The 26635-nt window shown below is 34.3% G+C and overlaps 1 protein-coding gene across 1 annotated transcript; it reads right to left on the bottom strand.

Moving 5' to 3' along the window:
• Positions 1–205: 205 nt before the first annotated feature.
• LOC132560493 (coiled-coil alpha-helical rod protein 1-like) lies at positions 206–25050 on the bottom strand. Its single transcript, XM_060225158.1, has 19 exons — positions 24912–25050; positions 15932–15974; positions 13644–13892; positions 13126–13313; positions 12706–12841; positions 12033–12140; positions 10228–10277; positions 8857–8944; positions 7905–8015; positions 7296–7402; positions 6539–6651; positions 5485–5581; positions 3310–3428; positions 2722–2792; positions 2402–2519; positions 1787–1888; positions 1324–1475; positions 914–1061; positions 206–543 (listed from the first exon to the last, which is right to left on the bottom strand). Exons 1-19 carry the CDS (start codon positions 25037–25039, stop codon positions 458–460), a joined length of 2214 nt encoding a protein of 737 aa, XP_060081141.1. The 5' UTR covers positions 25040–25050; the 3' UTR covers positions 206–457.
• Between the last annotated feature and the right edge of the window lie 1585 nt (positions 25051–26635).

Genomic DNA, 26635 nt, shown 5'->3' with positions numbered 1-26635 from the left:
TCTGGAGATACAAGTACACAGCTACAAGCACTGGTGTTCCGATAATAGCTGGATATACAAGTACACAGCTACAGATACAAGCGCTGGTGTTCTGGTAACACAACTGCAGATACAAGCACTGGTGTTCTGGTAACAGCTGGAGATACAACACAAGTACACAGCTACAAGCACTAGTGTTCTGGTAACAGCTGGAGATACAAGTACACAGCTACAAGCACTGGTGTTCTGGTAACACAGCTGGAGATACAAGTACACAGCTACAAGCACTGGTGTTCTGGTAACACAGCTGGAGATACAAGCACTGGTGTTCTGGTAACACAGCTGGAGATACAAGCACTGGTGTTCTAGTACAAATCTTTCAGTGCTAAGGGCATTCTTGTCCCATGGTTTCAGTACAACTGAAATTTCTTACAATGTTGTATATATCACAGATAATGCTTTAGTACTTTGTTGGATTTCAGTCGTCCGAGTCAGAAGCCTCCTCCTTGAGTACAGCTGATGTCAGGGACTTGAGATCCTCCAATACCAACTCTAGAGGTTCATCTGTAACAGAAAGAACATAATGCTGATTCTATTTCAATCATGCAATGATAAATGCAATTACTATTATCTTTCCAGAAGTTAAGTCTTATTAGCAAGCGTTCAATGTCTATTCTGAGACATGTATTCTTTACTAAAAATGTAAAGACCATATTTTACAGTAGGAGTCAAGAATTTCCAAGAATAAGGAGGCCAGGTGTGATGACAAGACCAGTAGTACCTACCTGTTGTTTCTCTATTTGCTGGCCCCTCCAGTGTTGGTGGTGAGACCAGGAGTACCCTCCAGTGTTGGTGGTGACACCAGCAGTACCTACCTGTTGTTTCTCTATTTGCTGGTCCCTCCAGTGTTGGTGGTGACACCAGGAGTACCTACCTGTTGTTTCTCTATTTGCTGGTCCCTCCAGTGTTGGTGGTGAGACCACAGACTTCCTCTGTGTAACAGATTCCTCAGCCTCAAGTGTGACTGGCTCTGACCTTGTGGCCTTGACCTTTCCAATGAGTCCTTCTTGTCTCAGAGTGGCCTAAACAAAAACAAAATGCATATTAAAAATAAAAAGATTTGGTTTAAAACGTTGGTGGTTTGATGAGTGTGATAGCTCAGATTATTTTGCCTCATGTGAAGAAACCAGGTACATAGGTCCCGATTTCTACGCCTGCCAGTTTGTGTTTCTCAGGTTCCAGTCATGCATTACTATGGTTACCTACAGTTGCTGTAGTTACCTACCATCATCAGGTTCTAGTCCTGCACTACCATGGTTACCTACAGTTTCTGTAGTTACCTACCATCATCAGGTTCCTGTCTTTCTCCAGTGCCTGTAGTTGCTGCTGTAACTGACCAACATGTTTGGTGTAATGTGCCTCTACAGTGGCCAGATGCTCTGCTGACCGCTCCTTCTCTCTGTTGGTCTGACGTTCTAACTGTCTTAGTGCAACAACTGGAATATCCATATTATGCATGATAAGAAGGTTGGCCATTGAAATAACTTTCGTATATTACAGAATATGACCAGAACTAACAGAAAAAAATCATCTTCTTTTATACTTACGTATTTTCCTTACTGAGATCTTAATAAAAAATAATTTAACTTTGATGAGCCCAGTCTATCAAAACTGATCTATGTTTGACAGATGCTTATATTGCCCTGAAAAATTACCAAAGCATTAATTTACTATGTAAAGTTTTCTATTTAGCAATGGAAATACTTTGGAATCCAATATGAACATGACTTCATCCTTTTTTATCTACCTGCTTTTGTGTGTTCTCGTCGAGCGTCATCAAGTTTGCGGTTTAAATCAGCTAATTCTTCAGCTGTTTCTGTCTGCATCGATGTTTTTTGCTCTGACAAGGCTACAAGACAGTTTACATATGAATTGGTCATCAACCAAGCTTAGAAAACTAGATAATAAAATTAAAATTTATGCTGCCATACCGTTGAGTTGATATTTGATATTTTCAAGTATGAAAAGCATAAAATTGTAAAAAACACATTTAAGGAAAAATTAAATTACTGTAAAATCATATGTTTTCATGGGGTTCAATTTTCGTGGTTTTATTATTTGGTAGACTTTGATACATGGATAAATGCAGATCAATAAATCTACTTGTAATAACTTTACCAGTTAGTGGTCACATAAATTTATAGATTAACGAGAGCCAAAGATATCAATGGAAAAGTTTCCCCAACGAAACTGGTATTACAGTAATCTAGAAAATAATAGTTCAATTTGTAACATCTTTGGAGAAATACATTCTTTTTGCTTCAATCATGCTGTGCAATATGATTTGTGAAAAAAATATAACAAACTTTACATTAGATATTCGAAATCTAACCATGACCAGTAAGACACTGTATATAACTACCTTGTGTGGACTGAATCTCCTGGTGGGCCAGTGCCATCTTTAGTGCCTCAACCTTCTCTGATGCCTCCTCCAGCTCTATCTGTTGCAGCTCACACCTTTCACTAAGCTCTGTCATCCTCTGGTCAAACGGAACAAAGTTTATCATTATACTGACAAAAACTCCTTGTTTAATTAAGCTTTTCTCCAATGTGTATTCCTGTGTAAGTGTTTCACCCGAGATTCTTCATTAAACAACAGTGTCTCACCTGAGATTTTTCCCACTTTGTTTATCAACGTCTCACTTAAGATTTTTCCTGTCTCATTCAACAAAACTGTCTCACCTGAGATTTTTCCTGTGTGATATATTCCAGGTCCTCAATAGTCTTCCTCAGACTGGTAATTTCTTCCTGATCTGTAAAACACAAACCATCAGTGGTATTTAACTGGAGAATTAAATTTGTCTTTATCAGGATTTCAGGTTTACATTACAGGATTAATTTACACATAATTTTTTTACCCGGAAATCCTGTCCCATCTACCAAAATGTGATCCCTATAAAACCTGTATATTATGATATCTTGTTTATTCTAGTCTATCACTGTTGCTTCATACATCTTCACTTCATCACCCGGTATACTTCAAGAGAAGGGACATAACTCTCTAACTCCCATTTAGAGTATCACAACCACAAAAACACTTGTACAAAAATGTAAAACTTCTATTTAAGCTGGATAAAAACCTAAGTAAGTTTCAAAGAAATACAAGTCAGAATAAAATGCTCAGTGGACTATGAGACATAAATACATAAAGGGGACATAACTCTCATAAGTCAGAAAAACAAAACACTACAGGTTCAAATTATGTCACCAGACATCAAGAGGATCACATTGACAACTTGAGTGTTCCTAATGGATGAAATGATATCTTACATGTTGCTGTGGCCGCCTGTACACGCTCGTCCCAGGTCTGACTGTCTTGTCGCAGCTGAACTGCCAATGTGTCACGCTCCTTGGTCACACGATCTAGCTCCTCTTGTATATGAGTTACACTGAAACATACCAGAATCACACACAGGTAAGTAATTTCACTAGTAAGCATTTCCAGTTGTGCACAGTTCCAAATTACATACAAGTAAATGTTTCAAATAGCATACAGGTAAATGTTCCAAATCACATACAGGTAAATGTTCCAAATTACATATTAGTACAGGTAAATGTTCCAAATCACATACAGGTAAATGTTCCAAATCACATACAGGTAAATGTTTCAAATCACATAAGTACTGGTAAATGTTCCAAATCACATACAGGTAAATGTTCCAAATTACATACAGGTAAATGTTCCAAATCACATACAGGTAAATGTTCCAAATTACATACAGGTAAATGTTCCAAATCACATATTAGTACAGGTAAATGTTCCAAATTACATACAGGTAAATGTTCCAAATCACATACAGGTAAATGTTCCAAATCACATACAAGTAAATGTTCCAAATTACATACAAGTAAATGTTCCAAATCACATACAGGTAAATGTTCCAAATTACATACAGGTAAATGCTTACAGGTAAATGTTCCAAATCACATACAGGTAAATGTTCCAAATCACATACAGGTAAATGTTCCAAATTACATATTAGTACAGGTAAATGTTCCAAATCACATACAGGTAAATGTTCCAAATTACATACAGGTAAATGTTCCAAATCACATACAGGTAAATGTTCAAAATCACATTAGTACAGGTAAATGTTCCAAATTACATACAGGTAAATGTTCCAAATCACATACAGGTAAGTGTTCCAAATCACATACTAGTACGGGTAAATGTTCCAAATCACATACAGGTAAATGTTCCAAATTACATACAGGTAAATGTTCGAAATCACATATTAGTACAGGTAAATGTTCCAAATCACATACAGGTAAATGTTCCAAATCACATATTAGTACAGGTAAATGTTCCAAATCACATACAGGTAAATGTTCCAAATCACATATTAGTACAGGTAAATGTTCCAAATCACATACAGGTAAATGTTCCAAATTACATACAGGTAAATGTTCCAAATCACATACAGGTAAATGTTCAAAATCACATTAGTACAGGTAAATGTTCCAAATTACATACAGGTAAATGTTCCAAATCACATACAGGTAAGTGTTCCAAATCACATACTAGTACGGGTAAATGTTCCAAATCACATACAGGTAAATGTTCCAAATTACATACAGGTAAATGTTCCAAATCACATATTAGTACAGGTAAATGTTCCAAATCACATACAGGTAAATGTTCCAAATTACATACAGGTAAATGTTCCAAATCACATACAGGTAAATGTTCCAAATCACATACAAGTAAATGTTCCAAATTACATACAGGTAAATACATACAGGTAAATGTTCCAAATCACATACAGGTAAATGTTCCAAATCACATACAGGTAAATGTTCCAAATCACATACAGGTAAATGTTCCAAATCACATACAGGTAAATGTTCCAAATCACATACAGGTAAATATTTCAAATTCTACACAGGTAAATATTTGAAATTAACTGCTAGTTTTATTGCCCTATAAATAGCCAGGATCATTTTGAGGCAGGAGCTCCTTGTAACAACTCCTGGCTTCCTCAATATATGCTGTCTACAGCCATTAAGAGTAAAGTGAGTTTCCCAAGGATGCAATCACATCAGCACACCAGTCTGTTTCTCAGCTTCCTTAGAAACACAAACCGGTACGGGTATGGAGCATCAAACCACATATGGACCTTAACCTTTAGGTTAAGAAGGCCGACATTCTATCAATACAGTTAGCACTGTGATTCTTCAAGTTAAAGCGTTCAGAAGCGCAATGTCTTGTAATATGTTCAACATGCAGTGAAATCTTTGTGAAATGAAATGCTTTCCTTAATTATGTCTTAATTACAATTTTCAAAAAGAAAAAAAATGTTTTAAATGTACATGTGAAATCTAAGTCCTGAAAATTTAGAGAAACTGCTTCGTAAACTTACATTGGGGAGAACGGAAAGACAGGTAGACAAACTGATACAGAGATTATTATATAAGGTGTGCACATCGCAGATAATAATGTAATACCTGTCTGATATAATTGTCTCCCCTTCTTTCTCCCCAGTCTGTTTTTCCATTTCTTCAGTCTTTCTCTGTAGCAGAGCATCACGGCGGGCATACAGACCTATCATAAAGAAAAACACTATAAAGTTAAAGAGAATTATCTTTCATTCTTCAAGAGGGAAACAAATCATCTGTAATAATCACATATCTCCAACACATGTTATACAGTCAGTAATATCAACAGAAAACGAATCCAAAAATTAAAACTTTCAAATCTCAAAAATATCTGCAAACCATTTGATTTTCTTACAACACGAAGTTTGAGATTTTGTCGTCATTTTCCCAGAAATAGTAATGATGATTAGCGAGATACCATTAACGACACCGTCTCAAATTCATGATTTTACCAAACCCAAATTTGCTCTATGAGAAAAGAATTTTAAAAATGTACTGTTAAGAATGAACCTAAATTTATTATTCTGAAAAATAATTTTTCAGTGCTTCTTCAACCTTTGCCTGCCAAAGTAAAAATGGCTGCCTGTTCGCACTTTTTCGATTAGCCTCAAATTTGAAGCAACTAAGCAAACTTTAAGAATCAAAATTTGATCAATAACAAAATAGGAATTGCAAAATATAATCAGGGGCCTAAAAAAATCTACACCTCATACTGAGAAAGGGCATCGACAAACTTAAATTTCAAAATCTTAAATGGCTTCCAGTCTGCCATTTACTTTTCTGAGCGATCTCAAATCATAAATGCTTATTTCTTTTCTAGCCCAAAATGACAGCAATTTAAAAACTTAACAAAAGAACTTTATTTTTAAAATTCTTCATACCACTACATTTCTTCCCCATGAGATCTCCATGTATTTTAAAAAACAACAAACCACAGAAGCATTCTTCCAACTATGTGTTGAATTGATGATGTTAGAATAGAACTAACATGTATATTTGCACCATCAAACAAATTATGATTTTGTGGGTCTCTGCTTTATCAAAACACCAGTTCTAGGGTGTGTGTCTGAACTATGATTATCTTGGGGTTAAATACAGTTAAACAGTAAAAGAGAATACCTACCTTGTAACATCTCAACACGTCCACTGGCGAAACTGACCCGCTGACCATATCTTTGGAGTGTTACTAGGGCTGCTGTAAGCGGTTGAAGCTTTGCATCCATGGCAGAGATAACACTGAATGAAACAAAATCAAAATGAAGAAAAAAAAAACAAGAAATAAATCTTCCAAATAGTGATGAATAGAGATGTTGTTCAAGACAACATAACGTACATTATGGTTATGACGTCTAATAACTTTCAGGAAAAAATAAAAATAAAATTGAGAGAAAGATCACTAGACAAAAACCTGATGGAAAACAAACATGTGCAAAGACATCATACCATAATATATTTTGTCAAAATTTTTAACGAGCAAATACAAATTCATTTTAAATAATTTAAATGCAATGGGTCATTTATGATCGGTAATTTCCAAATTTAAGAAATGAGACAAAATGTTCATTTTTATCAAAACTCCACTTAAGAGGAGAAGAAAGACACCATCACTATATGTATAAATCAATGTGCCAAGTACATTTTTGTATGTCAACCTTAAGAAACAATCCATCTTCTAATTTGCCAGTAAAAATTTACAACAGCCATGCCACTGTCATTTTTGAAACCCAGTAGGACTGTCAATTGATATGTTAAGAATATATCAAAAAAGACATAATAACTGTTTAAACTATCTAAAAACAAAGTAAAATGCCAATCTTGATTTGTAAGGAACTTTTTTCCTAAAATTTCAGTATTGTTCTGCTATTAATCAAAGTATATACCTCTGTGAGAAGTTAACCAGACTGTCCATTGACTCGCGGTCCTGAGAGAGCTGCTGATCGAGCACGACGGCCACCTTCTGTGTCTCTTCTGCCTCCTGCTGCAGCTTCTACAAGTCATAGAAACACAGTCATTATCACACATAGCGTTGAAAAGTCATTAAAACACTTATACTGATTTCTCCAAATTTCTTTATAACACAAGCATTCTGCTGGACAAAGGTTGACTATAACATGATGTATTTAGTGATTTGGAGCCATTTTATCCTGCAATAAGCCTTGGAGCTGACAAAATAGCAATTCTGAAAGGCAGTGGGTAGACTTATGGCAGGACAACTGCCCCACACAGGTCTTGAACCCACGCCCCAGAGGCCCCACAGCTAGTGATAAAGAAGGTCAGATATCTTAGCCACTTGGCAACTGCATCACCCAAATGTCTGTAACTCTTCATCAGTAAGTGGTCTTATTAACGGACATCAACTGATTACTGGATAAACATTAAAACAATGTTTTGAGGTCAACAACAAAACTGACCTTTATTAATACCCAAACTACCTTAAACATAGTTACATAAGCTATATTGTTGGTAAATTTTACTTATATCACATCTACCTTGTTATTGTTGGTTTCTATATCGAGCTGTGCCTTGATGTCAGACAGGGAGTGAGCTAGAACTTCCTTCTGGTTACTGACAGACATCAGCTGGTCCTGGAGGTCAGAAAGCTACAAAAAACACACACTTCAACTTCAAATCAATTCTACAAACTTAACTTTACCTATAATATGTATTCCATACACATCTGTTTGAATTAAAATTTGTACAGGGTACCAGTTTATCCAAACATTATAAGGACTTATATACAGTCAAACCTGTCCATAAAGGCACCTTGCAGGAGAAGAGGAAAGTGGCCTTGATATAGAGGTAAAATGACGACCTCTTCAGAAGGTGACTGCTATATAGAGGTGGCCTGTGAGGCAGGTATTAGTTCTCATTAATCTAGACAAACACATGTTTAGATCTCTGATGTAAGATCATCAAATTCAGAAAATGCTACCTCTGTTATATAAGCATAATGAGTCAGAGATCACTTATTTATACCTGGAAAAAATGTCTGGAATAAGAAGGTGTTTGATAATTTTCAAAATGGTGAAATAAAGAGGATTCAAGAGAGGAAAGAGTCCAGACACACCAAACTTGGTCACTGTACAACATCATTTTTCTGAGAAGCTATTGTAGTATTATACACAACTTTTTAACATCAATAAAAATGGAAACTTTCAAAATACAAAATTTCTGAGTTCTGATTGAATCAGCAAGAAAGCCATTAATGTATATTAGTTTTGTGTCTATTTTTCCAAAAGAATTTTTGAAGTTAAAGACCCATAAAAATTTTGGAAATACTTAAAATTTTACATTGCGGAACCCACTTGTTTTAGCAATAAAGTTGAAAATGACTCATCAATACAAATTGTAGGTTGTTCACTGCATATCAGGAGCCATAAGGAAACTATTTTATAATTTTTTTTGTAATTTATCCTGGTGTGCCCTCCTTCAGTTTCTTACCTTTTCTTTCCAGTTGTAGTCATTTTTTTTCTGCATCATCTCTGAAGACTTTTGTTGAACGAGAAGAGTGAATACTTTTTCTCGCCACCTAAAAAAAAAAAAAAAAAAACAGAAAATTTTCGAAAACCTTCCATTATGTAAAACATGCATAAACAATAATATTTTCATTGAAAAAACTATAATTTATCATGCTATAGACACAGATATTAAAATGGAAACTTTGGTTGAGAATGTGAAGCTAAATTTTCTGGTTTACAAAATGGGAATTATTACCAAATACTTTAAAGACCTTCATTTTCAAAGTGGTCAAAATTTTTTCATTATTTTCAAAAATGGTGTAAAATCACAAAATGATTTCTTAAAATTAAATCATTGGAACAAACTATAGTCTGTTTCAATTTTTTCAGTGAAAAAATTATCCTTAATTCTGTAACCCTTGTAAAATACTAGCCGCAATATACCACTCGGCTAGAGAGAACTTCTCTTTAGCTCGATTGGTTGAGCGTCAGACTAGTAAGCCAGGGGTTCGATTCCTAGCGGAGGCATTGAGATGAAAAAAGGACCTCTGTTACAATTCTAATTTTCTTCAAATGATAAATGGTAAAACAACAAAACGAACAACCCTTACAGTTGTTTTCTGTTCTGGACTCATTCCTTTCTAAATGAGACGCTGTACAACAGGTTTTTACACCAGTAACTAATGTTTTGATCTTTTAGCCTCAAAATTTCATGGCAAATATTGAACTGGTGAAATTTATGTTCTTTTATAGATTTTTCATTCTTCAATAGTGAAACTATGACTCCACTTAAATTGAATATTCTTAATTTGACACCAAATAACAGAATTGGCCTGTTGCCAAGTTGATGTATCATGTGGTATTATTCACATCAATGTCTACACAATGTTTATACTGTTATGTTAGGTAGGATAGGATAAGTAGAAAAAAAGTCAAAGTAGGCATTACATATGGTGCCATGATGGTTGTATTGAATTATTTCAATCTGGCTCTAAATAATAAAACTTCATTAGAATCAAAATTATCTTTATTAGAAATTGTATTGAATCTAAAAAATGAAGAAGAAAACAAAAAAATTGCATGATAGGTACAGACTGGAAATTAGAAGATAAATTAAAAAAGAATAAACATGCTATATTGTACAGACCACCACCTGATAGTTTTGTTACTCATTTTATTTCGGAAAGATCAATAAAGTACAGCAATTAAATGGTCTGAATGATTAAATATTCATTTGGGCAGGTGAGCAATCTGTCACACCCCTTGACTACAGTAGACTAGCCTAAATTGGCCAAGAGTAGAGTGTATTGCTGTGAGAAGGGGTGACAAGAGCTAAATGATGGATGATATCTACCTGGTAAGTAGATTTTCCTTCTGGTCTTTATCCATCTTCTCCTTTGTTGTCTGAAAGAGAGGAAGATTTCCACTTTCAAAAGTCTTTAAGATAATCTTTTCTAAAAACTTAACAATGATAATGTTGAAAACAATTTGTTATCTGGGGGATACTAAATATGAGTGTAAGGTGGGGATACTAAATCTGTGTGTAAGGTGAGGATACTAAATCTGATTGTAAGGTGGGGATACTAAATCTGAGTGTAAGGTGGAAATACTAAATCTGAGTGTAAGGTGAGGATACTAAATCTGAGGATAAGGTGAGGATACTAAATCTGATTGTAAGGTGAGGATACTAAATCTGAGTGTAAGGTAGGGATACTAAATCTGTGTGTAAGGTGAGGATACTTAATCTGATTGTAAGGTGAGGATACTAAATCTGAGTGTAAGGTGAGGATACTAAATCTGAGTGTAAGGTGGGGATACTAAATCTGAGGATAAGGTGAGGATACTAAATCTGATTGTAAGGTGAGGATACTATTTTGAGTGTAAGGTGGAGATACTAAATCTGAGTGTAAGGTGGGGATACTAAATCTGAGTGTAAGGTGAGGATACTAAATCTGAGTGTAAGGTGGAGATACTAAATCTGAGCGTAAGGTGAGGATACTAAATCTGAGTGTAAGGTGAGGATACTTAATCTGAGTGTAAGGTGAGGATACTAAATCTGAGTGTAAGGTGAGGATACTAAATCTGAGTGTAAGGTGAGGATACTAAATCTGAGTGTAAGGTGAGGTGAGGATACTAAATCTGAGTGTAAGGTGGTGGATACTAAAGGTGAGGATACTATCTGAGTGTGAGGATACTAAATCTGAGTGTAAGGTGGGGATACTAAATCTGATTGTAAGGTGAGGATACTAAATCTGAGTGTAAGGTGAGGATACTAAATCTGAGTGTAAGGTGGAGATACTAAATCTGAGTGTAAGGTGGGGATACTAAATCTGAGTGTAAGGTGGGGATACTAAATCTGAGTGTAAGGTGGAGATACTAAATCTGAGTGTAAGGTAAGGATAGTGTAAGGTGAGGATACTAAATCTGAGTGTAAGGTGAGGATACTAAATCTGAGTGTAAGGTGAGGATACTAAATCTGAGTGTAAGGTGAGGATACTAAATCTGAGTGTAAGGTGAGGATACTAAATCTGAGTGTAAGGTGAGGATACTAAATCTGAGTGTAAGGTGGGGATACTAAATCTGATTGTAAGGTGAGGATACTAAATCAGAGTGTATGGTGGGGATACTAAATCTGAGTGTCAGGTGAGGATAATGTGAGGATACTAAATCTGAGTGTAAGGTGAGGATACTAAATCTGAGTGTAAGGTGGGGATACTAAATCTGAGTGTAAGGTGAGGATACTAAATCTGAGTGTAAGGTGAGGATACTAAATCTGAGTGTAAGGTGAGGATACTAAATCTGAGTGTAAGGTGAGGATACTAAATCTGAGTGTAAGGTGAGGATACTTAATCTGATTGCAAGGTGAGGATACTAAATCTGAGTGTACGGTGGGGATACTACATCTGATTGTAAGGTGGGGATACTAAATCTAAGTGTAAGGTGAGGATGCTAAATCTGAGTGTAAGGTGGGGATACTTCAACTGATTGTAAGGTGGGAATACTAAATATGAGTGTGTCTTCTTCAAGTTCCCCTCCATCAGGAGTTGGAAGTCTTTCAATATATGTTTATAGACCCACCAGGGAGTTCCAAGTCGATGAGGGTTGTCCTGTATACCACCTTAGCTATTACAAATTATCATGGTGTATCTATGTACCTACCCGGGAGAGTTCCACTTCCTGTAGGCTAAGGATCTCATTAAGTGAAGACAAACGAATGTTGAGGAGCTGGAGATTGGACTGAAGATTTTCACGGTCTGCTTCACAAATCTATAAATAGATAAGAAATAATTGATATATAATTAACTTTAAACATAATCCCAGGTTCTATAATGCCTTGTATAGTTCTGACCTATTTACTGCCAATGTCTTCATCTGCTTCAAAAACTCAAAGACTGATATCTTAATAATTTGCACCACAAATCTATATAAATCAAATGTAGAAACAAAAACTCTGCCAAATGGTATATATGGTATATCCTTATTTCAATAATAGCAAAAAACATGTTAAAAAATTTTACAAAAAATGTTTTGACAGAATCAGCTAAGTTTGGTTGTTATGGTATCCCCTAGCCAACATCAGCAAGCTGTATCTTCATAATGTACAGAATGAAAACATCTGCTTCTTCATCCAGACTGAGATAAAAATAGGTAGTTATCTCCTTGAATCACTTTCTATCTTTGATTCTTAAGTTGAAAGAGCTGAACCTTACCTGACCATATCCGAGCTTAACCTTAGCCAAAGCAGAGCCTTACACGAGTCTCAGCTGAGTCTTACCTGAGCCAAACTTAAGTCATTCCCGAGTCTTCACTAAGCCTCGTCTTAAGCACTTACCTGTATTTTGTTACGTAGTGTGTCATTCTCTTTCTTCCAGACCTCTACAGGTTTATGAGTACGCTCAGAGTCCCCTATATAATTCTTAAGTTGAGTGATCTGTCTCTGTAGATTCTCTACAGTGAACTCTTTGGACCTGAATTGGGAAAAAGAACATCATTTCAATTACCAAAGTTTCAAACAACTGGCAAGAAAATTATTCAGAAAACTATACTTTTACAGAAAATTCTTAATTTATCTTTTCCAAAATACACATATGTAAGTCTCAACAAGAATCATTACCTACCTAAAGGAATAGGGGAATACACCATTTTTACAAATATCCATATCACAATAACACAAGAAGTTAGTAGATCATCAAACAGTTCTGTAGTAGTATATCAGTAAGTGATGTCAGTGGTAGGGATGTCCAGGACTCACCGTAATTCTTTCTCCAAGGTGACTTTGGTGACACAGAGATTGTCCTCACTGGCCTTCAGCTGTGACTCAAGGTCAGACACTCGTGTAGATGACCGCTTTCCAAGAGTGTTGAGTTCATCTTTAAGTTCTCGCATCACCTTATTCATCTCTTCTTTCTCTCCTTCATGGTCATAACTGAGACGACTTATCTGTAAATCAAATGATATTCAAATCCCACTTGACACCTGTGACAGTTAAATATCGTCTACAACTGTCATATCTCATCCATACCTGGAAATGGTCACAAAACATCTGCAATGGTTAAATCTCACTTGTAATAATCAAATATCACATCAACTTTGACCTTTCAGATTCATGACTTGCATCTAACTTTTTGATCTTTGACCTATCACGTTGATCTTTTACCTGTTTCCAGTGAACCTATGACCTAAGTTACTTGTGAGTTACAGCTCTTCTCTTGCCTTTTGACTCATGACTTTCTAATGTGTTAAACAATCTTGACCTATGACCTAAGCTACCTGTGAGTTGTATCTGTCCTCTTGACCTTTAAGCTCAGCTTGCAAGGAGGCAACTTCTTGTATGGACTTTTTTTCAGTGATGGCATACTCTCGTTCTAACTTGGCGACCTCCTCACGATGTGTGACCTTGACATGCTGCAGTTCTTTCTTAAGGTCACCAATCTCTGCAGCTTGTTTCATGAGCAACTCGTCAATGTAACGCCTATCCATATCAGGAATGTGTTTGTGTTCTTCAGTTACTCGAATATCCTATGAAATTATAAGAAAAATCCAGATAACATGATTCTGTATCATTACAAATTTAAGACAAAAATTGTAAAAAGAGCAGAAAGCTGATATTAATCACTCTTGTCAAAACAGATTGAAGTGCATGAAAAGATGGACAGATGACCCCCATACCTCTTCATGTCCTGTCAGAGGATCGAATCCTGGTTGCCTTTGTGAGTTTAGCTAGTGCATTAGCACTGTGCCACCTGACCCACCCCATTTTCAATCCTTTAATAATATCCTTATCATTACTACCACCATTCAGACTAAAACTATTCGTGAGTTCTTTGACATGACATTGAGAATTATTACTAAGCATTATCATACAGATGCCTGACATTTTGCCAATGAGAAGGGAGATAACCACAATAAAGTTTCCTCGTTTTAATGGACTTAACAGAAACAAATGCTTTTTAAATCACTGCTCTTCAATATAATTTTCTTTCATTATTTTTTACTTTGAACACCACAGAATTTTCTAATTTTTGTATGGGTGGTTGAGTGGTGAAGTGGTAATGTTCTTGACTTTCATGTAGCTTTCCCCTGTTCAATGAATGGACGTGAAAAGGGAAGAGGAGACCACATTTGATTTCATCCACTTATTAGCTGCTTCAGAATATAAGTCACACCCTTTCTTACAATGTTTTGTAACCATTATGTTCACCAAAGTTTGTTGATATAACAGATAACATAAGGCAATTTATCAAGATCATCAGTAAAACATTTAATATAAGTTTGCAAATGAATTTTACAAAGATAATCCATTATTTCATTGGTGTGTTTCAAAAAAGTAAAATAGCAATTATTGCACTCGTTTGGCTTGGGAGCCTTCGAAGATTGTCTACACACAGATATAGGGACTGATGTTACATTTGTTTTACTTTACAATATCTCCTTTGGTGTCTGTTCTGTTGAATATTTGCAAAGACCCTTGCATGCTGATAAAATTTGTGTAGTCTCATATTGTTTCTTGTAAGTTCCACAAAGCCATTCTTATTGCAGACAAGCATGGCTGTCATTCTAGAATATGACCCGATGACATATCAATCCCAGGATGCAACAGGCTATTGAAAACTTTCGCTATAACTTCTGAAGCAACCACAAAAGTTCAGAAGATATTACTGTGATTCATACTAAAAGTTATGATTAATTTAATCCACAAGAATGTTATTTTTATTTCAATCTTAAAATCTTCCTGTATACACTTGCAAATGATGGTTCTAGACAATCTGTTTCAGTTAATAACATGTGATGGGCAGGTATTAAAAAAAATTGGTACTGATGTCTGGTACTGGTAAACTGGTATCCTTGGTTTGAATCACTATTTTTTATTTTTTTTGGAAGCGTGACATGATACATCAATAAAAATGATCGGGATGCGAGGTAACGCAGGTCAATAGTGCACATAATACACCTCGACAAAATGGCTGTTCTGAAGTACACAACCATCTGGAATTGATGTCAAGTCGATACGCTTCATTTTTTTTTCTTTTCATTCTACTGAATTTTTTTTCATCCACGTATATGCCGCATCGGTACATAAACGGCATGCCTGACTGCCAAGGCAAAAACAGTGGCCTATGATCCACAAAATACAGTACATAGTAATAAAACATGGTAATTATACAAAAAGAATGAACATGAAAGGAGTGTGTTTGAAGCCCATTAGTATACCTGTTGGTTCCGTTGATGATTGTCATTCTCTCATGTGGGTACATGACATTATTTACTTGGATTTACCAAGATTTACAAGTCAGGTGTTGACATTGAAGCAGAAGACACTTACTCTTCTGTAACACCTGGTCTTATTCTCCATGTACTTTTCAAGTATCTCTGTAAATCTTTTGTTCGTTCATGTTTTGACCTTGTTTCTGATAGTTGATCAATGTAACAAAACCATTAGAAGCAAATGTGTTGACATCATTAACGTCATTAGATAAAGATTTATTACGATTCTTCTCACAAATTTCATTCAAATGCGCTATATAAGTATTGTATCCGAGAAAACATGGTGTACATACCTGAACTGGGGCTGGCATTATAATAGGCACGTTTGGGGCTTCCCTGAAATACAAAATTTTCCTCTGAATTTTCAAAAAGATAACAATAGATGAAAAAGATAACAAAATATTTCATTCCTTTTTTCAAATTCCAATTTTTCACGGATTATAATTTTATTTCATATTCACAACCTGCGAAGCATGTGAACAACCGAAATAGTCTTAAAATCTCTACGGATGACAAGACACATTGTGTACTGGTATATCAGATAAAAAGGTAATCAATATCAATAATGAAAATGTAATATTAAACAAGAGGCCCATGGGCCTTAACGGTCATTTGATAAAAAAGCAAGCCAGACTCTAACAACAGTGAGTCTGCTGTTAAAACAGTGGGCTTTATTCATTTGAATAAACCTGGTAGCCCTTCCTTCCAGCATCCTACAGGCCCAATATCAGCACTCTGAGCCTTTTGGTTACTGTCATTTACAGATTTTAACATATTTGAACCCTGTGATCTTGAAAGTGGGTCAAGGTCATTCACTTGAACACATTTGGTAACACTTCCTCAAAGCATCCTACAGGCCCAATATCAGCACTCTAATCATTTTGGTTATTAAGAAGTCATTTGCATATTTTAACATATTTAACCCCTGTGACCTTGAAAGTGGACTTTTGCAAATTTGGTATATCATCCATGATCCTACAGGTCCATTAGTCGTTTTGTATATTGGTATATTTTAACATATTTGACCCCTGTGACCTTGAAAGTGGGTCAAGGTCATTCATTTGAACAAACTTTGTAGGGCTCCACACCAGCATGCTATGGGCCAAGTATTAGCCCCCTAGGCCTTCTAGTATTTGAGAAGACGTTTTTTCAATGAAAAGTTTACAGATGACGCACGGCGGACGACGACGGATGAAGCACGTTTGGTATAGGTCATCTCGACCATTCGGGTCAGATGACCTAAAAATCATAAATGATCCATTTGTAAATGATGTACAGCTGTATGAAATGAAACAATGATTTACAATGAAGATAGAAATATAAAAAGTGAGGAAGGAATGGGACTGCTGGATACACATACATGTGTATGTAGTGTGTTGAGTTATTGGTGAGTATATAGCAGTTTTGTACACCACTAGAGTATAATGATCCAAACAGATTTACTAATATATTTATATAAGTATATATTATTTTAACTGTAGCCCTATCACCTTCTGTTAATTACAATTACATTTACTGTATATGGGAAAGCATCTTCTCTAGTTTAACCTTTGTCTGTTTCACCCATTTACAAAAATGGCATAGCTAAAAAGTGGGTAAATGTTTGATGTTGAAAGTGAAATTATACATCTGTATATTCTAGGGTGAATTTAAAACCGTGTGAACATAAAAAAATTTGATTTGAAAAGAAAAATAACTCCCAAGTTATTTTTTTCTCCATGTATAGTATCATAAAATATCTATACTTCATGTAATATATATATTTACATATATATTTAATCAGAGAGATAGCAACTATGTAGACAAAGGTGTTTTTCAAATTTTTTATATGATCAAAATCTGCACTTTTAAACTCATCATTTCATTAGTATGCATGGTGCATTTGCCATTGGCTTCTATTAAATTATGGTAAACAAAAGTTTATTTTAGTTACTGTATACTAAAGTTTAATTAAGTTACTGTATCGTATACCAAAGTTACTTAAGTTATGGTATACCAATGTCCTTAGGTTATAGTACATGGAACTTAATTTAAGTTATGATATACCACAGTTTATTTAAGTTATGGCATGCCAAAAGTTCATCTATGTTATAGTATACCAAGGTTAGTTTAAGTTATGGTATACCAACGTTACTTAAGTTATGGTATACCAAAGTTACTAAAGTTATGGTATACCAAAGATACTTAAGTTATGGTATACCAAAGATACTTAAGTTATGGTACACAAAGGTTAGTTTAAATTATGGTATACCAACATTACTTAAGTTATGGTATACCAAGGTTAGTTTATGTTATGGTATACCAACGTTACTTAAGTTATGGTATACCAAAGTTACTTAAGTTATGGTATACCAAAGTTACTTAAGTTATGGTATACCAAAGTTAATTTAAGATATGATATTCCAAAATTTATTAAAGTTATGGTATATGAAATTTTTATTTCTGTAAATATCATCATAACTGATTATAAATATAACTTGCAATTGCATGCATTATCATAACATCTTTTTTTTTTAATTTCACAAATCAAAACAAAAATAAAAGGATAAACAAATAATGAGAAGAAGAAATAATTACAGACATAATTATGAATATTTATGAAATTAGGTCAATGAACAGGTAAAAGGTAAAACAGAGCTATGCAATGTCAGACCTTGTGTAACAGACCCTGAACCTGCATCAGTGTATGTATACATGTATGTCTGTGTAATACATACACTGTACATGAGTTTATGGTGGAAATACAAAATTTTGAAACAAGACGACAGATGCTCAACCGAAAAACAAACATTTAAATGGCATTAGATGGTAATATTTCATGGCCCTGTTCAGTATTTATTTCATCATTGATGGGAGTTTTCATCAGAAACTCTTATCATCCTGGTAAATAAATGAATTCTGTATGCAAAGCTGACCTACATCCTTGCTGAGTCAGCCTATTTTGGAAGATATATTTTCTGACCTTACGGGCATGTGTGAAGTCAGGATGATTCTCAACCTGTCAGCAACATTAATTCCTACTGTCACATTGTTTTATTAACATTCTACTGTGATAAAAATGAAAAATACATGAACATCATCAAAACGTTAATTTCAAAAAGTAAATAAATTTATTGTTTGTATACAAATGTGTTTATTTTCTATAAATGTATTTTTCCAATAACTTTTAGACAAGGATTCAAATTCATAAAAACAATACTGACCCTTCGATTTCTGTTTTCAGTCTTTCTACAACTAATTTAAATATACAACTGAATCCGAAGACACTAATCATAAATTAATTGCTGTTTTAAGGCCTACATACCTATTGCTTACTTTCATCTCATGTTTATGACCATCAATCCATGTAATTATCTATCATGGAGAAGGGAACCTGCTATTTTCATGTTAGGACCCCCGTGACTTAGTTGTATAAAGGGAAAGACCAAAGGGAGATATCCTGGCACTTTGCAGCATGAGTGTATTGTTCTCGTCATGTCCAACAATTGCGTGTAGTTCTATGGTCATGACAATCAATAACACTGTAACCTCAGTTAAATGCGTCAAGATTTAGATATAATATTACCAAATCTTATATACTGATTTTTATTTTAAACCACAAACAATTCATATAAAAAAAATAAAAACTTTTTTCGTTCAAATTGACTTTTCTAAAATTATGTGGTACTTAAGTTTTAGAAAGGACTGAAATCAATGAAGATATACATAAACATGACTTTTATCTTTAATGATTTTTGTGTAAATTCAATTCAAGAAGTGTGTTTGTATGAATTAAAACTATCCTCATAACTACATGTTTATCATATCAATGTCCAGAATATATTATATATCTGATGAACTTTTAGAAATCAACTTTCACACCAGATCCACAGCACATAAATCTGCCAACCTGAATATGTTAGCATAAACAGCACAGATAATGACTTATTGACCTCAGAATAAAATGGAAAGAAAACACATTTGTGTACACCTTCAAGACATAGCATTAATAACATCAAATATCTTACTCGATATGTATATTTTTATCTGTGATCTAGAGCAGAGTAAAATGTCTGTACTTGACAAAATAGTGAAATTCAGGGACAACTTTGTCAGTATTTATCAATATTTTCTGCTATTTCTTGTGTTACTGACCCATCAACATGCATATGATCCCTGTTAATTCCTTACCATAGTTTGTATTCATGTGAGGTATTGTTATTTACAAATTAAAGTTGGGAAGGGTTGAATTCCGAGGCCCTGACCTTTACACTTTTGTAACAATTGTCTAAATACTGTTCTTAACAGACAGATATAGAACACTTACAAAAAGTAGGTCATTTACAGATGTCTTGTGACTGCAGGTGTTTCAAGTGAAGTATACTTAGACTGGCTGCAGCAGAAACTGATACAGTCTGTACATGTATGTATATATATATCTATGTAAAGGTAAGTGGTTGAATTCTGACATACTCTGTAAATATAGTTCCTACAAACTTTGATATATACAGGTATTACAGGTAAATAAGTTCTAAGAGACCACGGAGTAGGTATTACAAGCAACTGGATTTGTTGCATACTCAGATACACAGGTATTACAGGTAAATGGATACCTTACATACTCAGATACACAGGTATTACAGGTAAATGGATTCCTTACATACTCAGATACACAGGTATTACAGGTAAATAGATACCTTACATACTCAGATACACAAGTATTACAGGTAAATTGAATACTTACATACTCAGATACACAGGTATTACAGGTAAATGGATTCCTTACATACTCAGATACACAGGTATTACAGGTAAATTGAATACTTACATTATCAGATATACAGGTATTACAGGTAAATGGATACCTTACATACTCAGATACACAGGTATTACAGGTAAATGGATACCTTACATACTCAGATACACAGGTATTACAGGTAAATGGATTCCTTACATACTCAGATACACAGGTATTACAGGTAAATTGAATACTTAAATTATCAGACACACAGGTATTACAGGTAAATGGATACCTTACATACTCAGATACACAGGTATTACAGGTAAATGGATTCATAACATTATCAGATATACAGGTATTACAGGTAAATGGATACCTTACATACTCAGATACACAGGTATTACAGGTAAATGGATTCCTTACATACTCAGATACACAGGTATTACAGGTAAATGGATACCTTACATACTCAGATACACAGGTATTACAGGTAAATGGATACCTTACATACTCAGATACACAGGTATTACAGGTAAATGGATACCTTACATACTCAGATACACAGGTATTACAGGTAAATGGATTCCTTACATACTCAGATACACAGGTATTACATGTAAATTGAATACTTACATTATCAGATACACAGGTATTACAGGTAAATGGATACCTTACATACTCAGATACACAGGTATTACAGGTAAATGGATACCTTACATACTGAGATACACAGGTATTACAGGTAAATGGATTCCTTACATACTCAGATACACAGGTATTACAGGTAAATGGATACCTTACATACTCAGATACACAGGTATTACAGGTAAATGGACTCCTTACATACTCAGATACACAGGTATTACAGGTAAATTGAATACTTACATTATCAGATACACAGGTATTACAGGTAAATGGATTCATAACATATTCAGATACACAGGTATTACAGGTAAATGGATTCATAACATACTCAGATACACAGGTATTACAGGTAAATAGATTCCAGATTCATAACATACACAGATACACAGGTATTACAGGTAAATGGATTCATAACATACTCAGATACACAGGTATTACAGGTAAATGGATTCATAACATACTCAGATACACAGGTATTACAGGTAAATTGATTCATAACATACTCAGATACACAGGTATTACAGGTAAATAGATTCCAGATTCATAACATACTCAGATACACAGGTATGACAGGTAAATGGATTCCTTACATACTCAGATACACAGGTATTACAGGTAAATGGATTCATAACATATTCAGATACACAGGTATTACAGGTAAATGGATTCATAACATACTCAGATACACAGGTATTACAGGTAAATAGATTCCAGATTCATAACATACACAGATACACAGGTATTACAGGTAAATGGATTCATAACATACTCAGATACACAGGTATTACAGGTAAATGGATTCATAACATACTCAGATACACAGGTATTACAGGTAAATTGATTCATAACATACTCAGATACACAGGTATTACAGGTAAATTGATTCATAACATACTCAGATACACAGGTATTACAGGTAAATTGATTCATAACATATTCAGATACACAGGTATTACAGGTAAATGGATTCATAACATATTCAGATACACAGGTATTACAGGTAAATGGATTCATAACATACTCAGATACACAGGTATTACAGGTAAATAGATTCCAGATTCATAACATACACAGATACACAGGTATTACAGGTAAATGGATTCATAACATACTCAGATACACAGGTATTACAGGTAAATGGATTCATAACATACTCAGATACACAGGTATTACAGGTAAATGGATTCATAACATACTCAGATACACAGGTATTACAGGTAAATTGATTCATAACATACTCAGATACACAGGTATTACAGGTAAATTGATTCATAACATACTCAGATACACAGGTATTACAGGTAAATTGAATACTTACCTACTCAGGTATAGGTATTATTGGTAAAATAAATCCTTACCTACTGAGATATAGGTATCACAGGTAAAATAAATCCTTACCTACTGAGATATAGGTATTACAGGTAAAATAAATCCTTACCTACTCAGGTATAGGTATTACAGGTAATTAGAGTTCTTCAAAACTAAGACATTTGTTACAGGGAAATGGATTCCTACAGGCTTAGATACAAATAGGTATTTCATTTTTTCTTCATTTGTGATTGAGTTTAAGTTTATTTTCATTAGGTCTTAAGCTGAACATGAACTTTTCACTATATCATAAAGTCTTTACTGTTTAAAAAATGAACTATAGAAGCTAGGGGCTTGTGATGTTTATTAAGGAGAACACATTTAATAGAATAAATTTATCAGCATGTACAGAGGCCCCTATGTATCATCACTCCTGAGCATCTACACTGTAGTTATCACAGCTTGATGATGAATTGTGACAAGAGGCAATAAAGCTTTTATATATATTCACACTCATTAACTAGCACAGTAAATATACAATATGGCAATTTTTTTGCTCTGAACCAACAGATGGTCATCCTGATCAAGTGATAAAAAAGCAGCCATTTTGCTACTCAGATATCACAGTCCAGAAATCATGATTTTTTTGTTGGACTTGCTCAAATTTTGAAACCCTACTAAATATCTTTTAGTATTTGGATTCATGGATATTTTGGAATTGGTGTTAGGACTTGAATTGAAAAATCCTACAAAAAATACTGAATAGTAAATAATAGAAAGAACAATTACTGGGATTATCATGTATACTTATAAACTAAATTTATTGATGCAATATTCATGGACATGGTTAGAATTGACAACAGACAAATAGACAGCACAAAAACAATATGCCCCTGACCTTTTGATCCAGGGGCATAAATACATAAGAAATAAGAAAAAAACATCATGACAAAGACAGGCATAAACCAATAAAATCTCATTTCTATGAAAATAACCTAAACGAAAAAAAATGTAATTTGATACCCCAAGTTATATATTACTTGACTGTCACCAGTGGTATCACAGCTGGTTCTAACAGAAAATTTGCTGTTGTAGTCAAAGATCACTGTATTCCATCTCCAATGTTGGCTTCTTAAAAAATCTGTTTATAATATGTTTTGAAGACATATTTGGTTCCTAAAAATCTCATTCTTCTAGCAGGGATGGAAAAAAAGTCTTTTATAAAGTGTGTAATGTTATGACAGAAGCCTCATAGTGAAAAGGTAGAAGCCTCATTCTGAAAATTTATAAACATGTGGTCACAGAATGAAGATTCTTCTGTGTTGTAAGTTTGTTCCATCTATTTCTCAGTTTTTGGCAAAGCACAGTGATGTAAGTGTATATTACAAATAGTCTTGTCAACTAAAGTATGTAAACGCATTTGCATTTTATGCTGTCAATCAATATAAATGGCAATTTGCTAATTTCGAAGTATGTAAACAATAGCCCCCCACTCTCCTGTCTCGAGATGAATGTTTGTATGTTATAATGATTTGTGTCAGTTAATGCCATGATCTGGTTTTTATTACACATCATCCTTTAGCTACTCTGTTTGTTATTAACCCTAATTTGTTTCTAGGTGTCATTTGTGCACATCTGTCAGTGTGGAAGAGATATTTCGCATTTAGTCATTACGCCCCATGTCATGTTTCTGGGATGAATCATCATATAAGTAATTGATTAATGTTAGGGCATCTCGTTGGTTTATAGTAGTATACTGGATTGTGTACTCCATATTTCTTTACTTTAATGTTCTGTTGTAGGGTCAGTATCGCTATTAGTACCTTTTCCTGAATTTTGTTAAGTCTTTACCACAAATCAGATGTACCATGTGTAAAGTCATGCCATGTCTCATCTCATCAGCAATACAGAGTTTTACATTGAAGTGAGGATGTGTTGTTGTGCTTGGTTAACTATATCTGCACAAAATTAAATTAAATATAAAGTGACTGACATATTGTTATTGGTTTTGAAAAACATAACTCATAATAGTAAGGGCTGTACAAATGGTATGTATATGTGTATATATTTTTGCCTTTTTACAATATTTATACATACATATTTGCATGAAGGTTTCATAAACAAAGATTATATTTTGACCCTTCTGATATGTGATATGACCTCTGACATCACGAAAAGTCAAAGGTCAAATACCCTGGATTACATGACTCATATAGTGGTTGTTTGAATTTGTGAAAAAATTAACTTCTATAACTGTAATCTATGCAGCAGAGTTTATTTAGGTGTAAATATATCTGAAGTACATTGTCTAAGACTGATAAATCAACTTTTTTTCTCTTGCTCAATCCAGATTAAAAGAAATGTTATCAAAATGTAATATTAGTAGTATCCTGGTTTGGCATATTCACATGTTGATGTAACAGAGGTCATTATTTATTACAATGCATCTGCTAGGAATCAAACCCAGGACCCCTGGCTTACCAGTCTGACGCTCAACCAATCGAGCTAAAGAGAACTTCTCTCTAGCTGAGCGGTATTTTGCGGCTAGTATTTTACCAGGGTTACATTGACATGCATCTTGCTAATAAATTTGTACTTACTTGAGTCTCTGGTTCTCCAGTTTGAGCTGAAGAACTTCCTTTGTTGCTTCAGCCAGTTCTTTCCAGCCATCATTCCCAGCTGCTGTACCAAATGCTGAGGGAGGAAGTAGGTCTACCTTCTCTGACATGTTTGCCTTTAGCATGTCTGTAACAAAACAAATAAAAAAAACATGAAAATAAAACTTGACCCAAAATCTTCGTTAATTTTGTAATGATTGATGATCATTTTAAAAGAAATGTGGACAGAATAGCCCAACCAACTGTTAAACCTTTCTTTGTGTTCTTTTTCATTACTTATTTATCCAGATATAAGACCATGCTTGTTTATAGGCCCACCCCATGTACTGCTGTTCAGTAAAATTAGATATATAATGCCTTGCACTTCATTTTCCTATTTCAATCCTATCTTCTTTAGCCAGGGACTTTGTGCTGCCACCCTGGGATTATTATGTACTCCTTTCCAAGCATAGCAAAATAAAAATGCCTGTATTCCCTTCCAGAAATTATAATCAGTTAAAAATATAGATATTATCGCCTCAGAGGACATTTCAGTAGTTCGAAAACTGCAAATAAGTTGTGTGTTTTTTAAAATTAATATTTAGCATTTTCTGAAAATTCACGGTCAGCTTCAACCACAACTGAACACATCCTCTAATTTCAGACGATCAAATTAGCTTGAACACATGCAAAGCTAACAACACAGTTATAGACTTCTTAAAACAACCAATATACCAGTTGGCCATTTCACTCACAATTTGAGCTCCAATCAAAGGTACGTCTGAACATTATCAACAACATTAAAATTATAAAAAATGTGTAGTTTCCTTTGTCCACAAATTGATATGAACATGCTACCTGTTGTCCTGTCCCACTACACCTCACCATTGATTGCAATATGACCTTGGGTCAGAAAACACAGGTGAATACAATCTAAAAATAGATTCACTCACCTGTGCATGATTTTTCTGTGAATGTTTTCACATGCCCTACAATGGGACAGTTTATGATCCCTATTCATGAAACCTTGTTGGAGTTTTAAAAGAGTTCATTCCAAAAAGTTAGAATTTGTATGTCTTGAGTTTGGTACACTAATACCAATGGTGAATGACAATTTCATACTACATAAGCAAGCTCCATGGATTTTTAAAGTATGTAAAAAAGTTGTATAATAACTTTTATTTCCAATAATAAGCTACTATCAGTACTGAGGTAAATATTCCCGTCAATATACAAAAAAAATAAATAAATAAATAAAAATGATAATTAAAATTAAGACGAAATATGAAGAATAAATTGCTCAACTACTCTACAGTTTACAATGAAGAAATTATTGGAACATAAAAGCATTTTCTACAAAACTGAAATCATATTCTTTCACATGCTACTACACACATGCCATTACTCTGGATCTCTTGATTGTTGAAAATAAACTTCAAGATCTCAACTCAAATTGGTAGCCCTTCATCCCCTTATAGCAAAGAACCAATATCAACATCCTGGATCTTTTTGTTATTGAGATGAAGTAATTTGAAGATTTTAACACATTTGACCCCTGTGACCTTTAAAATGAGAAAATGTTAATTACATGAACAAAATTGGTTACCATGGATTCCAGCATGCTATGGGTTGATTATCAGCACTCTGAGCCTTTAGGTCATTGAGAAGAAGTCCTTCAAAGATTTTGACATCTTGACAAAGTGGGTCAATGTCATTCATATTAACAA

Source organism: Ylistrum balloti, unplaced genomic scaffold, assembly GCF_031769215.1.
Source record: "Ylistrum balloti isolate Yb309-2 unplaced genomic scaffold, AGI_CSIRO_Ybal_v1 Utg371070, whole genome shotgun sequence".
Lineage (NCBI taxonomy): Eukaryota > Metazoa > Mollusca > Bivalvia > Pectinida > Pectinidae > Ylistrum > Ylistrum balloti.
Note: the sequence above shows the minus strand (reverse complement) of the source record. Positions and strands in the feature narration are given on the sequence as shown.

Bases quoted from the DNA above. Each gene is read 5' to 3' on its own strand.
- LOC132560493 (XM_060225158.1), bottom strand. From the start codon at position 25,039: ATGTCAGAGAAGGTAGACCTACTTCCTCCCTCAGCATTTGGTACAGCA. The intron at 10,278-12,032 runs GTAGGTACATAG...CCTCTCTTTCAG, and splicing joins AGGAAGTGGAACTCTCCCGG to ACAACAAAGGAGAAGATGGA. The intron at 3,429-5,484 runs GTATTACATTAT...GGTATGTTTCAG, and splicing joins GAGACAATTATATCAGACAG to TGTAACTCATATACAAGAGG.